Here is a 16,848-nt window from a genome sequence, read left to right as displayed (position 1 = left end):
GTGATGAGTCAAATATTTGCCACGTGTAAGAGACCAACAGAGATCTAAATCTGTAACCCAGCTCACATAAGTCCTGGTTCCAGCCTTCCGTCATGAACAACTTCTTTCCTAGATCTCCAGGTGTCCCTACTAGATACTACACCTTTTGCAGTCAGGATGCCTCGTCCTGTTTGCTTCAGACTAACTTCTCATGCCTGTTAGGAATGATATTCCAAGACTTGTCTGTACACAGAGACCCTAAGTCTATAAATTACCAAAGATGAAAATTCCGAGCTCCAAAACAAAGCCACCCTTGATTATTCAGCAATGCACCTGGGGGAATTACTGACTCACTGTTCATGTGAACAATTAGAGCAGTGTTCCCATCAGTAGGGATCGTACATAAAGGACAGTGAGAAACTTATCACCAACTCTGGCAGAAGTCGTTAGCAGTACCACCTCTTCCCTACATGGAACACAGATCAGTCTCATCTTGTTGCATCGTTTTAGATTTCTTGTTAGTCATGATTGGTGCCACTCCTAATACCATACTTGGATCACTGAAACAGGGAAGCTGGGACCGACTATACAATGCCTTAAGGCAAAGCTACTTGGCTCTCTAAATTTGATCCTCGTGGCCTATATGGGTTTTGTTCTTGACTTGGGTTGCGTTCTTGGTTCAAAGCATTTTACAGGGATTATTAACTGTACTTGTGTTTGTCACAGTGCTCACGATGCTGGTCCACTGCATTCTACCTGGGGTCTGAAATGCTTCTGTGTAGCCACTTGCCTGTCAGATGACCACCATGATGATGCAACAACAGAATGGCCAAGAATACCTCACAATACAGTTAACAATGGAGATGACTGAACAATCAGTCTCTAAGCAGTGAAGCTCTGGATTTCCAAGCTTCCCTGAATTCATCAATCTTCAAGCAAGAAAATGACCAAAAGAGGGGACTGAGAGACCGAATATGCAAACAGACAATGGCCAGACCACATATAACTGAAGAACTCTGACCCACAGCCTCTGCAGTAACCAGCCCAGAATGGTCAGGATTTGATCAATGACTGTCAGAGTCCCAATTTTTTTTGCCCCAGTTTTCAACTTGGAACCAATTAGAAAAAGCCAAATACATTCTCCAAGTGAATCACATAAGAAGCTTCTAGTTAGCCTGCCTCCAGCTTCCCCATGCCAACAACTTCCAATCACAGCATATCTGAAGCTTCCCCCACTTTTTTTTTCCCTGTAAAGCTTTCCCACTCCTCTGCCTGCCTTTGAGTCTCTGCCAAAAGCAAGTGATGGCAGTCTCTTCTCTTGCTATAGCAAGTCCAGAGTAAATAATCCCTGCTCATTCTTTTTCTAAAATTTATTTACATTGTGTCATTTACATTGTGTTACATTGTGTCAATTTCTGGTACCCCCTGCTCATTCTCATTTTGGTGGTCTTCATTTATCACTACAGAGCTAATGATGATAGGTAATTTGACCTCTCTTAAAAAATATAATTTTCTGCCACAAAACTTCTTTTAACTTCTTTCAGTGACTATCTTGTGAGAGACCAGAACCCTTCTCTCTTCTGTGTCATTCCTATCCTTGAAAACTGCTTCCTGTAATCTGACCTTTCTTTCCTATACATTCATGAGGTCTCCCAACCCCTTTACCCCAGAGTTCTGAGCAATCCCAGAGCTTTGGCCTCTCAAACTCTATGGCCACAGAGGCTCAAGGAAAAAATTCAAGCCCTTTAAAACTCCCAGAATAAAAGGTAAAAAAATATGGAGCAAGTCACATGCTCTTGTTGAGAGGAGCCTCCAAGGACAGAGGCTGAGACACAGGCACATGTGAACTCCCTGGAGACCCCCGGACAAAGTCCCTTGCCTCAGGTAGCAAGAGGCAGCCTTATGTTCTTCCTCCTCCTGGGCTAGAACCTTCCCAACCCACAGGAATGACCTCCCTCCATGAGGGAAATGACAAGTGCAGAAAAGGACTGGAGTGCAGACGAGAAACACGAAACACGTCTCATCAAAAAGGATACAGTTAACTCTCTACTGTTTATAAAGCTGACATCGATAAATAAAAACACGGACACAAAAAGTGTTTGCATTTTTATTCACAAAATTGATAGTCTGCATGGTAAATACGTTTGTGTAGGAAATATTAAAATGGTTTCCTTCTCAAAAAATGATTTTTTTCTTAGCTTTAGAGCACACTTTCCTTATCTTGCCTGCCCACACTAATTTTGAACTTGAATTGCTCAGTGTCATCTGCAAGGATGCAGGATTATGGTCTCTCCTGGTGTGGTACAGAACTCCTGATGTCACAGTGATTGGCGTAGTCCCCGGCCGTGGTTCCCCCCATGCTGCCTGGCCCAGTTCCCTGTGACATTGATGTCCCTGAAGCTGCTACAGCGAGATGGCCTCCCTGTCACTGCTCTCCTGCCTGGGCTCCTGCTGAGAGGTCGCGGTTGGCCAGGTCCTGGGATTGAGCACGTCCCAGAAACATCTGCCAAAATATCTTGTCATTTGACATAGCAATCAAAACCTGAGTTGCACAGGTAAACCGGAAGTTCTCTCAGGTGTTCACAGTGTGTTCCTCTTTAACTCTGGGGATGAAGCTCATTCTCCCGGCTGTCACACAGCCACTCATCCAGCCTCAGCTGCAGGACACGGCAACACACTCCAAACTGAAAAATTCTCTACATACAGGTTCTAGTTTCTCCTGAGCTCAGCCAAGAATCGTTCATGTGAGTCCCAGCTCCCAGGAGAGATGGGAGGCTCTACAGAATTCTAACAAGGCTGCCGAGGTTGTTGCCACGGAGAAGGGACGGGGGTGGGGCAGGCACCCTCAGTGGAGGGTGTTTTCTGTAGATACAGGCCCACCTGGAGGATAAGCACCAAATGTGAAGTTCATGCTGAAGGGAGATGCATGTTCCCACTGCCGCACTTGCCCTTTCTGACCCAGGGCCCCAGAGGTAAGGATTTCTTAGGCAGTTTCTAGAACCACCCTACATACTCCCAGCCAACTATTCCACATGTCAACATGCTCCAAGGAGGAGAGGAAACCATTCACTGCTCTGCCTGGGAAAAAATGCTCTAATTGTAGTGGGGGAAATTATGCCTTCCCACTGAATTGTCTTTTATATATTAAGTATTTGTCCAAGATCTGTTCTCAGACATTATGTTCAACTATATTTCCAGCCAAATTAGCTGGATTTGTGGCTAAGGAGTCCTTTATGGGGGCTGGTGAAGAATGTGGTTTTTTAATTTTTTTGGAAAAATAAACCATACACACATACTCCTAATGGAAGTTCTCTGCTCTGGAAAAAGGGTTTTTCAGTATTTTGGTAGTAGTTTTTCTCAGCATGGTTTTCTAAACATACTGAAGTAAAGGCTGCAGGAAATAGCTGACCCAGAAATTATGTTTATTTCCAGTCTCTGTGGTCCACGTTGAAGGAGGAAGCTGAGAACAGACATGGGTGCTGAGGGCCAGGACTGGGGCAGCCCCTGGGTGATGTGTACACGTGCCTGTGTGTGCACGTGCATATGTAGGCACCCAGGACATGAGACAGGCCCTCAGTGTCCAATGCACAACTGCAACCATAAATCAGATTTCTGTTGGTAATAACTGGCATTTGCCTAATGACCCACCTGCTCCTTACCAGATGTCTAAGGAGGAGCTCAAAGAATTCCTACACAATCTGACAGGAGGACATAAACGGAAACATTTAGCATCTTAAGCTTCACAGTGATTCAGGGCAAAATTTCTCCTCCAAATTCTACTGGATTTTCAGTCATGATTATGCATTTCACCTTCTCTCTCAAAACTGTCCAACTCCAGCTCCAGCAAATAAACAGCAAGCAAATGGCTAGAAGAGCAAAAGTCTGAACTAGGCATTGCTCGCTGCTTATTTTAGGGGAGCGAGGAATTCCTTGAACGGCAGAATTAGCTGAGTTTTAAGTTATTATAAATGTGGCTGTTCATGTATATATTGTGTAAAACAAGTCAGTAACACCCCCAAGTGCCTCCTAGTCCTAGGTCACTAGCCCTCCCCAGTGGCCCCCACAGTAGATCCCCTGGTGATATCTTACTCCTTATATTGAAACTTCAAAATCAGAAATCTGACGTTTCCAACTAGGAAGTTAAAAAGAAGAAGTTTACACACTTTACGATACATGATTTTATTTACAGGACTGAAATCACTTTCTTAGTCACCTTGATTACAAATTAACACGGTATGGTTTAATAATAACCTTTCATAAATAGATTTAACAAAGTTTAATCAATCACTGACAGAGTGCTACTTAATACTCAGTAATACTTAACACTCGGTAACTTCTGCATATATGCATATGAAAATTCTGTCTGATAGGACTAATTGATACGAGTACTTTTATAACTTAGGAATAGACATTAGATAATGAGTCAAGGGTTAATTCCACTGGGTCAGCCAGTTAGACCTGGAGTTCTCACCCTGCCGAGGACAAACCTGCTGTGGCCACTCCACTTACCGAGTAGGCATTTTTGATAACTTGAGTTTATTCCTACTTCCGCATTTATCAAGACTATCTTTAAGCACATCTGAAACCCCAAAGTTTACTGCAACTAGATATTTGTAAAGAACTTATCACAGTGTATCTGGACAATGGCCCAAATCTAAACCTAAGCCACGCTGCATCTGTAGTAAGTGTTTTTCCAGAGCTTTCCCCGGCTGTGTGTGCACACACTCCACCCCTCCCCAGCCCTCCCCGCCCCATGAGGCTCCTCCATATACTCATCCAAACCTTCCTGGCCACAAAAATGCCCTAATTTTACTGCTTTTGTGAAATGCCTATAAAATACAGTATTTTCAGGAGATGACCTTAAGTCCGTTCACAGTGCTTTAAGTCTGAAGACCAGGCAGTGTTTTGGTAACCAACCCTCTCCTGCAAGGTTACAGCGCTGAGACAGAAAGAAGAGCCGCTGGGACTTCCCGAAAGCCACCCCCGCAGGATGGGAGGAGCGCTGAGTGCCTGTGACCACAAACAAGCGGTGAAGAATGACAAGAAGCTTATGAGTCATGGTCAGAACGTAAGAAACAAAAATGTCGGGCTGTAGCAGCTTTCAGTGACAAACACAGGAAAAGTGAAGACATGTACTTTCTCACATAAGCTCTATGAGAGCCAAGACATTGTCTTTTCCACATCAGAACTGTAATCAGAGGTGTAGTGGCCCTTGCTTATTGTCGAGGCTACTTCGAATGTAACTAGCTGAACTGTCCCTTTTAAACTGAGCACAAGTCCCACCCACTAGCATGTGAGATGGGCCACCACCGCCTTTTGGTGCTGGATGTGTGTGTGGTGGTGGGAGTGGGATTCACAGCAGGGAAGTCTCTGCTGTCAGCAATCCTTGCACAGGAGGCACTCCCCTTGGACGCCCTTTTCCTCCGTATCTTTCTCTGTCGGGGGTGGGGGAGCGATCCCTCAGCAACAGTGACAGATGTGTCTTGAGAGCCCCCTTTCCTCACCCCGCCTGTTGACACAGCAAATACGGCATCACATCTCTCCATTGTGCTAAATCTAAGAATCATTTTGATCATGATAAAAAAATCATACATCTTCCTAAGAAAAGGTAACACGATTTAAAAAAAAAAAAAATTCTCAGGATCTCAAATGCTGAGCAGAGTCCTGTCCCGAGGTCCCCTCTTTCCCTCCAGCCCTGGCTGGGCTTTGACATCACGACAAGGCCTGGCCGGGCTCTCGTTCTGAACAGAGATGTGTCATCTGGGCCAGATCTTGTGTTTTCCTGCTGCCTTTGTGTGTGTGTGTGTGTGTGTGTGTGTGTGCTTCATGTTTAAATTGTGTTGCCTCATTGGGTGGCAACCAGAAAAATCCAACAGTTCAGGTAGTGAGTGAGGAGCCCACACGTGTGAGCACGGAGTGTGTGGGGGTCCCAATGCGCTACGTCTGCTGGGAGGGAAAATCACCAGCCAGTGTGAAATGCACAAGGAGGGTCCGGCAGCCTTTCCCTTCTTGGCATGTTTCTCCCCCTTGTGAGTCCATTACCTTTCCCAAAGAAATGTTAACTATCAAACGCGTCCATTAATTGTGCCGCTGAGGGTGAAACCATCCAGTTAGCATATACACTATCATTTGCATATCTTGGACACCCAGTGTTAGTGCCATCGGCTCTCGTGGGTGGTACAGGACTCTCTTCAGGCCAGTTCGGGTCTGACATGCCTAAAAACGAAAACAGATCATTTGTTCTGCACTGAAGAACCAAAACTTCATGTGCAGACAGTAAGGCCTTGGCAAAACTCCCTTTGAGGTTCAAACCAAACTTCTGATTTCTGTGCCAATTGCCTGAAGGGTTTCGTGCTCCAGGTTTCCAAAACATTGGTATATCTAGGGGGAAATATCACGTGCTCTCTTGGTAACTGCAACTTAACAGAAACTATCAATTTTGACTTTTATAAGCTTCAGACTCGCAAATCTGATTTATATTTGTGGATTGGTTTAACTCTTTTTCTAAGGCAGCTTAAAGCATCCGCACCTTGCTGTACTACTGCAGCAGGAAGCTTCTATCAAAAGTTCTCTAATGGAAAGGAGCCTGCTTGTCTTCCATCCAAGCCTACCACGGAGGAGAGGGTCTTCAAATCAAGGGTGCACGCAGGCGAGTCCCACAGCGTCGACGGGACAAATGGCAAGTAGCACTAGCCAGCAAGGATTCAGTGACTCAGGAGGCATGCAAAAGGAACAATCTCAGCTGAAAAAAATGCTTGAAACTCCAAGATTTCCAAACAATCAGTGATGACGTTAGGAAACAGCAAAAAATTTCGAGTATTGAATAGAAGACGAAAGAAGGAGTTTTGGCAAGAACCATATTTACTGTCCATTGCAAGACCACAGCACCACAGACCACGTTCTTTCAAAAAGCGCTTTGCTCCAGCTTTTAGCACTGACTTTATAAGTGACAACTGTCATGACAGCGTGTGATGCAAAGGATGTGAAAACAGCCGTCTGCATGTGTCCTCCCCGGTGGTGGTCCCCAGCACCGGGTGGCCTCCAAGAGCCACGGCCTGCCCAGACAGGGCCTGGAGGGGACCACTGGATGCTCCTCCTTTCTAAATGAAATGTCTCCCCAGATCATGTAAATTTCTCTCAGTAGTTAAATTAGAAGTACTATGACTATGACCCACCCCAGAAATGACTTATTGTTTTCCCAATATCCCCTGAGAATTCTGCCCCACTTTTTCTTCTTTGTCATCTTAAATTGCTGGGCAGTCTGGTGATTACACATATTTTCACATCCTTTAAAAAAAAAAAACACACACACAGTTGTAAAAATGCCTGAATGTAAACGGATGCAAAGTCAGACATTTACAAACAGAAAGGTTCAGAGCAGACTTTGGTTTCATTCAGACCAGAAACACTCTTAAAAAGCATTACAGAGAGTAAGGACAGCGCAGAGAGGAACAGTGTGGCTAGAACCTAGTAAAGGCATGTGAAATTCTACCATAGAGTTTGTTTTCGATCCACGTGGAGGGGAGGGCTCGAGGGAGGGGAGCACTACTACAGTCCACCAGGGGCATCTCCTCCTCCGAGAGGTCGTCATACAGCAGGGAGCCGGATGGGGTGGGTGCGGCCAGGTCCAGGTAGTCCTGGAAGGGAGAGGCGGCTGGTCACCCCTGGCGCGGGCCTCTACCGGACACGTCCCGGCCCTCCCCGCACCAGAGTGGAGCCCTGGCCGAGTTGCACCCCAAGCCTACTGGCTGCTCCGTGGGACCTGAGCCCCTTGCCAATTGCCAGCCCTGAGCTCCCCGACACCTGGCCATGCTCTGTGGTCCCCACTGCTCCCCACTGGAAAGCCACCTCCCTGGGGGCAGAAATGGGTTCCTACTAGCCGAGTCCTCTCCCTGCAGCACTCGGGGCACCAGGTCCAGCACTGGCAAACTGGCCTGTTTACAAAACCCGAGGCTCTGGGAGAGCTCGCTGCAGTCCCATGACTCAGATAGGAATGCCAAGAAGAATCTCAATCTGCCGAATTCTTTCCAGCTTTCCTCCAGGCACTCCTGCCATTTAGAACATCACTTCAGGACTCAGAAATCTGAAGTCATGGATGGGGGTTTTGCACAGGATGCTGCTATAAGCTTCAGCTCCCAAGTATGACAATTCTGGAGTACCTGCTATTCCCACTGCCCTGGTTAAATGTGTCATGAACGGTTGAAGCATTTTTTTCTGGCTGCTTCTCAGCACTGTTCTAGGAAGGCCGTCTCTCGGCCTCAGCTATCACTTTTGTTTAGGACAACCCTGCACTCATAGGATTCGGAGGCTTCCACCAAGTGATACACTGATGTTAGGTTTTATTACAAGTCGCCTCGTCCATGCATCTTGCTTTTTGTGTTGGAAGAAATGACAACTTTTAGTAAATGTCTCAATGCAAGGATGAAACTGCGAGGGCAAGGTCTGGGCCTGCTTTGTTTACGTGTATCCCCAGCATCTAAGGTGGAACACGGTACACAGCAATGGCTCAAGTAATATTAGTTGGAACTTTGACAACTTCTCAATTACCCAGAGTATAACCTGGGGGCCCAGGGATATGTTTTGTTTGGCCCACATTGAGCTTTTGGAAATTAAATGAATTGCTAACATTAAAAACTTGGAAACAATATAAATATCCCATAAAACTCAGAGGAACTGACCCGCTGGCACTCATATTCTTATAGGTTACATGTGCCTACGGTGAGGGGTCCTTTCGAGGCGGCTGGTGGGTTCCCATCTGTCAGAGTCTTCACTGCTCCCTAGTCACTCCCCGCTCCCCGCACTCCCGGCTGGGCCCCTCAGAGCATCTGAATTTAGGGCACGCTAATTTCAACTAAGTACTCATGTTCTGTTAATGAAAATGATTCTGTTTGGCTTTGGAACATTTTCCTCCCACCCCTGCCTGTGGAGGGCTCTCAAGGTAAAAATCTTGGTTTCCTCATGATTTAAAAGAAGCCCAGGGGGCCGAGATCACAGACAGCGGCTTGGTCGCTGGCTGCCCCTGGGGACAGCCTCCCTCTACCTCTGCACTGGGAACTCCACAGCCCAGGGTGATGCCAGAGTCCCCCCACTGCCATGTTCAGTCTGTGGGTAGCTGGTGCCAGAAATCGGCTCCAGGTACTCACTCTGCTCTTAACCATCATCTTATCCAGGTCTTTGCTGATGTCAGCGAACACTGGCCTCTTGTCCGGTTCCTGCTTCCAGCACTGCAGCATCAGACTGTACCTGGTGGGAAGCACAGGTGGGCGGTTACAATCCAGCAAGGACTAACTGCCCAATCATGGCCACCACACCCAGAGAGTGCCCTGGGCCAGGGGACTCTGTTCCCCAACCCCAAAGCTGTTTCTGTGTCACTGACATCCTTCTCTGAGCGGGGCCAGGGTTTGAAGGGTCACCAGGAGCTCACAGTATCTGGCCCTGGGGTCCAGCTGTGCCTGCTACGGTGGCTAAGGCAGAAATGCCAGTCTTTAAAACTCTTAAGAAGGATGAACTGGGTATAAACACAAACACACCTGCCAATCACACCTGTGTCTCACCCCTTCCTCTCTTTCCTGGGGGCCTGGCATGGCTGCAGGGCTTCCAGGGCTACCACGTGGGTGTGAGCTGCCAGCCCAAGCCACCCGGGGAGGTGGCACCTACTCACCCTTGTGCTCCCCCATCTAGCCCCGAGCCGGGCACGTGGCAGGTGCACGATAGACTTTGTGGAATGAATGGACCAGTGTGCCTCTGTCTGTGGATGACCCCTTCTCATGTGTTCTCAACTGTCCTCCGAGAATTATCTGATGGAACCATACCACCAGATGAGAAGATTCTGGTGCCCTTGGGCTGAAGTCCAGGCCCCCCAAGCCTGCCCCTTGCCCGTCTTTGTGCCTCCTCTTGGGCACTCTCCTATAGGCACCCCTGGGTCCATTCTGAATCACTTGCCCCTCCCAAGGCATCCTGGGATAGGTCTCTGGCCTTGGGCTCAAGGACTGAAGCACCCTCTCATCCTTTCCCACTATCTCTCCCCAGGTCCTGTTTCCCTTCATCTTTGTAAGTCCTTCTAGGAAGCCCATTCAGCCCCCAGCGGTGTTGGGGTCCCCAACATCTGCCCTTATGCCCAAAGGTGATTCTCTGACTTCTGCCCTGTCACTACTGGCACCCAGGGCTACCGAGGGGCAGGAGGGAATGACGGTGTGTGTCTGTGTCTGAGGGAGGCTGGGCCAAAGCAAAGCCTGCTCACATCTCCTCACTGCAGTTGTCTGGCCTCTCCATCCGGTAGCCTGTCTTCAGAAGGTTGAAGAGCCGCTCTGGAGGAATCCCAGGGTAGGGGTTGCCCCCTAGGGTCACAATCTCCCACAGCAGGACACCGAAGGACCACCTGCAGAGAGCAAGAGGACCAGTGAGTGGCTGCACTGGGTCTGCGGCACCCTCTGTGCAGCCCGGACTCCCATCCCTCCAGCAGCTTCTGACCCAGAGTCCCCAGGACAAGGAGTGGTCCGAGTGCTCACGGTTTCTGCCTGGGCCGACCGCACAGATGGATGAGGGATAGAGGTGGGGGTGAGCCGTCCTCACCTCTGCCAAGCTCAGCCTCCACACCCAAAAGGGACAGCAGCTGGCCCCTGAGGTGATGCTCTGAAGCATCAGACATGGCATAGAGAGACCAAGCAAGTACAGCAAACACGAGGCGGGACCTAGGCCCCGGGGCACGGGGCTCCCTGCACAATTCCTCCACCTTTTCTGTGTGCTTGGAAATGTTCATAAGATCTTAGAAGAAAAAAAAGAAGCACCGCTATAGAAAAACACTTAACTGTGAGGGAAAATTTACTGTGAGGTGGGAGCAAAATCGTATCACAAAACAGCATTATCACACATATGGGAATAAAAAGCATGTATTTGTACAGCACGGAAAACACTAGAAGGCCGCGCCTGTGAGGGCCAGCAGTGGGTGTTTAGGGGTGGTGGGATCCAACCGACTTTTCGTCTCTTCATTATGCTTTCCTCTGCATTTTCCAATTGTTTTACAGTCCACTTTGTAATCAGAACACAGTTGTTGAAACAGTTTGAGAACTAACTGCCTTTTCACAGCCCACGTTATCCAAAGTATGCATGCCTGTTCAGAGCTGAACACTTGGAACAAGTCTGTTGTATTTTTGAAGACTATCAAGAATGCAGTTGGACCTGGAAGACTGAGTTTTGGTTCCTGTCTTGCAGCAACTGGGGGCGCACAAGCCTAGAAACTTACTTACTGAAGGCCATCCCTGCCTGCTGGGCAGGGACCAGTCCCGGGGGACTTGCCTGAGCCCAGCCATGCTCAGGCTCATAGGAGGGGGACTGCTTGGCTGGGCCTGTGTGTCACTAAGATGCCCAGAGAGGAGAGGAGAGGAGAAGGGAGGGGAGGGGAGGGGAAGGGAGGGGCGGGGAGCGAGACAGGGGAGGTGAGCGGGGTTTGCAGCCGCAGCTCACTGCCCTCCTGCATTCCACCTTGGCCTTCAGAACTACTGCCTGGGCCCTCGCCATTTGCTGAGTGAACACACAAAGCCTCAGCTTGGGCCACTGCGGGTGGTTGGCATGAGCTGACGGGCACTCAGGGCCAGTGCTGTTCCCCAGCCGAGCTGCCCAGACAGGCGGCATGGCCCCCTGCACGTGTAATCTCCACCCCAGGAAGTCAACACCTGGACTCACACATCACTCTGAGTGGTGTAGATATGATCGAAAAGGGACTCGATGGCCATCCATTTGACTGGGATCCGACCCTAAAGAGGGAGCGAGAGAAAGGCATTAATGCCACTCTGACATCTTGGGGTGAGGGGTGGGGGAGGGTGGAGCCGTGTCCCAGATGCTTCCAGCTCTGAAGCGGGGCTGAGTAATGGTACCCAGCATGTTCCTGGGTACAGAACTGGCAGCACAGCCTCGCAGGGGCTAGAGCTCCAGCCTGGCCCTCCCAGGCCTGGTTGAGATGTTGGAGGGAGTCAGCTGGCCTGCCCATAGCTACACAAGGTATGCCGGTCATGCACCACATCCCTGGTGAGAAGAAACCCAAGGAACTGATAACTGAGTGCAAGCCAGGTCCCCCTGTGGCCGAGTCCAGGGAGCACTGGGGTACCCTGGGTGGTGCTGCCCAGTGGGTGGGCCAAGAACACCATCCAGCAAGATGTTTTCCCAGTTTGGGAAGCCAACATCCAGCCTTTCCGTCTTAGGGACTTCTGATGCAAACGAACACACTAAAGGCTCTTCTGAGAAGCTCAGAGGAGAAACAATCTGTGTATGTGCCTTGAGGCTAGTTTTTCCCTCTTATTTTATTCCAGGGCCCTTTTAGCACCTTCTGAAAGGGTGCCTCTCCCTCCCCCCATCCCACCAAGGAGGTGCTGGGATCAGACCTAACAAATCCTCTCTAATCCAACTCGAGAACTAGCTTTCCAGTACAAGAAGGTCAATCTGAAGGCCGAATCAATAATAAAGGCCGTGCATTGGATTTTAATGCAACTTTTACTGTAATTCCTTTTTGTTTAAAGTACTCTTTAGGATTTACATCCTTGCTGAAGATGAAGCGTGACTGTTTGGGGGAGCGTGTGCTCATAACAACGCCGCCTGCACCCTGTGCTCTCAAGAGCCGTGCTTGGCCACCTTGTGCTTCTCCATCAGGACCAGGGCGTCAACAGGAAGACTCCGTCCACCCTCTCCACGGGGCGGGGAGCAGCCGCTCCCCACTTCCCCTTCAGTAGTTCTGAGATACGCTGTCACAACGGAAACCCCAGAAAAAATGAAACATCCTCACAGCTCTTGGCAGCACTAGGGCTCCTCAGGTGTATGCCGTTGCTTTTTTTGTTTTTCTCTTTGAGCAGCATCTGTTCTGAACGTCAGATTAGCTGTGTCTCTTGAAGGGGCCCATGAGCTGGCCCTGTCTCATCTGTCACAGTGAGGCTGCAGGAGAGGGGCTGAGGGGGCAACAGAACTAACAGGGTCAAGACCGGTGCCCCAGGGAGCTGGATGATGCCAGGGGACCAGGTATCCTGAGATGGGCCCTAATCACCTATTTCAGAGACTTGGGAAAAAAGGCTTCTGAAATCCTTAGGCTGCATCTCTGGAACCCCGTCTCCAGGGCCTCTCTGTGCACCTTCTAAACTCACTTCGCCAGGGATTCCCAGGTCTCTGTCCCAGCAGAAACTCCACCTGTAAAGTGGTTCATTCTCTTCTGCAAAGAATGACTACAAAGCTCGGGTGTATTTCACTTCACTCTGCTCTGAGCAAAGGGCTAATGTTCCACAGAAAGGAAACAGTGACCTCCACTCTGCAGAAGCGAGAGAAACAACTGTGGAGAAGACTTATTTCTGCAGCGTTAGGTGACCTTCAAAAGTGATAGTGATGAAAAGCAAGAGATGCTGCCAGGCCCCAGCTCCCCGGAGGGCAGCTCTGAAAGGGCGCCGGTGGCACTGAGGAAGAGAAGGAACAACGAGGTACTCAGGACTGCGGAAGGGTTCAGGGATGAGGGCTGGAAGGTTAGACTCTAAAAATCTGCTTTATCTCCTCCAGGTGTTCTAAGGGCTCTGCCCTCACCCTGTGGGCACCCGGACCGCTGCCCCCACCCAGCCCTGGAGCCCCAGGCCGCCACACCCCACGACCTGGTACCTTGCTCCTCTTCACGTAGGAATCCTCTTCATAAACATCTCGGGACAGACCAAAATCCGAGATCTTCATCCTGCGCCCTTCGGCTACCAGGACGTTTCTGGCTGCCAAGTCCCGATGGACGAGCTGCGAGGAAGACAACAGCAGGGACCCCTGAAACCCCAGCCCACTGCAGGCGGTTGGAGGGGCTGGGCTGGGGCGGCACGCACCTTCATCTCGGCCAGGTACTGCATCCCCCGCGAGATCTGCCAGGCGAAGGAGATGAGGTCGCCCATAGTCAGGGCCCGCTCCTCCGGGTTGTCCAGGTAGCTGGAGCTGCGGCTGTCTCCGCTGCCCACGTAGCCGGGCCCTGCCTTGCGGCTTTCTCGGAGGAAGCCCCGCAGGGAGCCGTACTTGGCGTACTCCACGATGAGGAGGAGCGGCCCTGGGGGCAGAGGGGCTGGGCTGTGGGCTGAGGGCCTGTGGGGTCCCCGTAGGTGCAGGTCAGGCAGAGCACGGGGAGACCACGGGGCCCCGGGGCAGGCCCTGCACCCTACCTGTAAGTGGGCAGACAGCCCTGCTCTGGGTGGCAAGTGCCTGGGTTCTGGCAGCCTGAGAAATGATTTAAGTCTCGGCTCTCTCTAACATCCCTTGCTCTCCCTGTTGCTAGGGCCTGTGCCAAAGCCAGCTTCCCGGGGGGTTGAACATGACCTTCTCCCTGGTGCCCAAGGCAGGCAGTCACTGTGCTCAATGCTGCCCGGGGAGGCACCCCCTGCTGCTGGGATGTCAGGCCCTTCCCGCCACACCATGGCCTGGAGACGGCTGATAGAGGCAGAGGATCTGGATGGGCATGTGGCCACCTGCTCCCTGTTCCTGCAAGCCCTCAGCAGCTCCTGGGCTGCGGTCCTGCCCTAAGGCCGGCCCTGAGTTCTGCTGGTGCTGACCAGTGTCTCTGCTGTCCTTTGCTCCCTGTTGGCTCCCTGTCTCCCTCGTACCTCAGACACATGTACCCACACACACACACGCAGTGGGAGGCCCCTAAGGATCAAAAGATCAGGATGCTCTTATGTAAGAGATGGTGACAATGCCTTTACCATGCAGGGCTGGGGTTGGGTCACCTAGAAGTTATGGCACACCTAGTCCCCAGTAGGTACCCAATAGGCGGAGTCCATTCCTGGAGCTCCCTGCCCTGAGGGCTCTGCCTGGGGCAGGGTACTGATGACCAGAAAGTCACCAGAGACCTCCTGGCAGCCCCAGCAGGCCCAGAGAGCACACTTGGAGTAGAGGCCTTGTGCAAGCACTCATGTAGCACCTCTCCAGGCCCCCTCAGTGACATGTGAGCTCCAGGCAGGGGCCAGAGCCAGACACCGTGCTTCCGGGAGGACAGAGGACAGGGGCCAGGAGGAGGAAACAATGAGGAAAGGGGGAGGAGGAATGGGGCGGTCCAGAGTGCCCTGGCCTGTGCCCGGCTGCTGCTCATCCCCAGCCAGCCTTACCACCCTGGCTGCAGGCCCCGTACAGCTTGATGACTTGTGGGTGGTTGACCTGCTTCAGGAGGTTGAACTCTGACTGTAGGTCCCGCATCTCACTTGTGGAGGCATTCTCTGAAATGCACGTAAACAAGGCAACTTGCAAAGCAGTCCCTTCTGTTAGCCCCTTCTGCAACTCCACTGAGCCACGTGACCCGCATCAGGGATCTGCACAGACCCCAGGAATCTCCTTCACAGACACTCTACCCAGGTTCAGACTGAGGCCTGCAAGGACCCCACCACCTGGGGCTGCTCTCAGCCCGTGGGGTGGTCGACAGAGGCTTCATGTGCCTCTGGGGAATAAGAAGCCTGAGAAGCACTCCAAGTGAGCAGGACCTTTCCAGGGAGAGCCTCCCAGGGCTGGGCCATTTGTGCAAGTGGCATTAGTTCTCTGCAATCGCCATCTCTCAAAGGCAGTGGTGCACAAAGATCCCCTCATTCATCCTTCTGGGAAGGTAAGAGGGCTCCCTGGTGTCCCCAAAACACTTGCTGACCAAGCACTCAGCAGTGGGGGCTGAGGCACAAAGGTGAAGGCTACAAGACTTCACAGAAGTCTCTTGCCATGCTGAAGTCGTGCGTCCAGAGAGCAGACAGAGTTGTGCTCAGGCTCCCACCAGGAGATTGGTTATGGAGTTATTCTGAGTCACAAGCTGTGGCTAAACAGCCCTCCTGGGCCAGCTGCCCCACACCCACTGCCCAGCTGTGCCGCGCCACCTCCTCGGGCTGCAGACCTGTATGCAAATGAGAAGACAGCTAGGAGATGGGGCATCGGGACCCATTGGACCATATATGGGTGGCCTGGGGCCAGTCTCACTATGCCCCTTAGGCCTTGGGTCTCATGGGCAAGGGGGGGATGACCCCAGTCAGGGCCTGGGTAAGTATCCAGAAGCATTCTGCGCTGCGTGGCCCCCTGACCGCTGAACCTATGTGTGTACTAGCTGACTTGCGCCCACTGCTGGCCATAGAGCCTGGCCGTGGCAAAGGGCTGTCTACCCAGTCTCTGCTGAGAAACACGAGTGAGTATGCCAGGCTGATAGCAAGACTAGGGCAGGGCAGGCCTGCTGAGGGGCAGTGGGGATTGGGCAAGGCAGGGCCCTAAGGGGCAGGGGCCAGTCCTTACAGGTGGTCTCTTTACCAGGACCCCAGTTGAATTCCTGGCTGAGAAGAAAGAATGGGGCAAACTGGGGTGGGGAGAGCTGTCAGTTCAAAACCGGAAGTGCTTTTAACTTAAAACTTGGATCTTTACCCAACATTGGTACAGATGCAGCACCACCACTCCTGAACCTTCCAAGGGAGGAACATCCTTGCTCTGCTTCTCCAGGGCCCAGCTGGGGCCACATCATCCATGGTGGGGGTCCCCGGCTGCAGCCACTCAAGGGGGGCAATGGGAGCGCTCTCCAGGAGGCACGAGGCTGGCCACGGGAGCCCTGGCTGTCGCGGTGGCTTTATCCACCCCGTGGGGCCCCGTACTTGTAGGTACTGCCTGGACAGGTACCTTTCAACATCTTCACAGCCACAGTCGTGTACCCCGCTTTGCCTTTCAGCCGGAAGGCCGTTGCCTTGACCACTTTTCCAAATTCGCCTTCTCCCAGAGTTTTGCCAAGAACCAAGTTCTTCCGAGGGAATTCCCACTTTGGATCCTCCTGTGATGGGTTTGATGGAAGGAAGAGAAGAGAACAGGGAAGAAAGATGGTGAGGATTAGAGGAAAAGAAGAAAGCAAGACCCGTTCAACAAGCT

General features: G+C 51.2%; 1 protein-coding gene and 1 long non-coding RNA gene across 3 annotated transcripts in view; one reads left to right on the top strand and one right to left on the bottom strand.

Annotated features, from left to right (window-relative positions):
* Positions 1 to 4,015: 4,015 nt before the first annotated feature.
* RET (ret proto-oncogene) overlaps positions 4,016 to 16,848 on the bottom strand; it is a 54,572-nt gene continuing 41,739 nt past the window's right edge. The window contains exons 12-20 of one of the 2 annotated variants that reach the window (XM_031460899.2): positions 16,606 to 16,753; positions 15,078 to 15,185; positions 13,812 to 14,026; positions 13,606 to 13,728; positions 11,662 to 11,732; positions 10,220 to 10,357; positions 9,123 to 9,222; positions 7,472 to 7,616; positions 4,016 to 6,195 (exon numbers count right to left, since the gene is read on the bottom strand). In XM_031460899.2, coding sequence (XP_031316759.2) covers positions 6,038 to 6,195; positions 7,472 to 7,616; positions 9,123 to 9,222; positions 10,220 to 10,357; positions 11,662 to 11,732; positions 13,606 to 13,728; positions 13,812 to 14,026; positions 15,078 to 15,185; positions 16,606 to 16,753 — 1,206 coding nt within the window. In that variant the 3' untranslated portion in view covers positions 4,016 to 6,037. Of the gene's footprint in view, positions 6,196 to 7,350; positions 7,617 to 9,122; positions 9,223 to 10,219; positions 10,358 to 11,661; positions 11,733 to 13,605; positions 13,729 to 13,811; positions 14,027 to 15,077; positions 15,186 to 16,605; positions 16,754 to 16,848 lie in introns of those variants that run through there. The other variant, XM_064487916.1, reaches the window with a different exon arrangement.
* On the top strand, positions 12,755 to 16,612 carry LOC135321811 (uncharacterized). The gene is made up of 3 exons (XR_010381894.1): positions 12,755 to 13,433; positions 13,510 to 13,826; positions 16,372 to 16,612. It is a non-coding gene; the product is annotated as an uncharacterized LOC135321811 (long non-coding RNA).

This window comes from Camelus dromedarius, chromosome 8 (assembly GCF_036321535.1).
Source record: "Camelus dromedarius isolate mCamDro1 chromosome 8, mCamDro1.pat, whole genome shotgun sequence".
Taxonomy (NCBI): Eukaryota; Metazoa; Chordata; class Mammalia; order Artiodactyla; family Camelidae; genus Camelus; species Camelus dromedarius.
The sequence above is the reverse complement of the archived record's forward strand: the minus strand, read 5'-3'. Positions and strand labels throughout refer to the sequence as shown.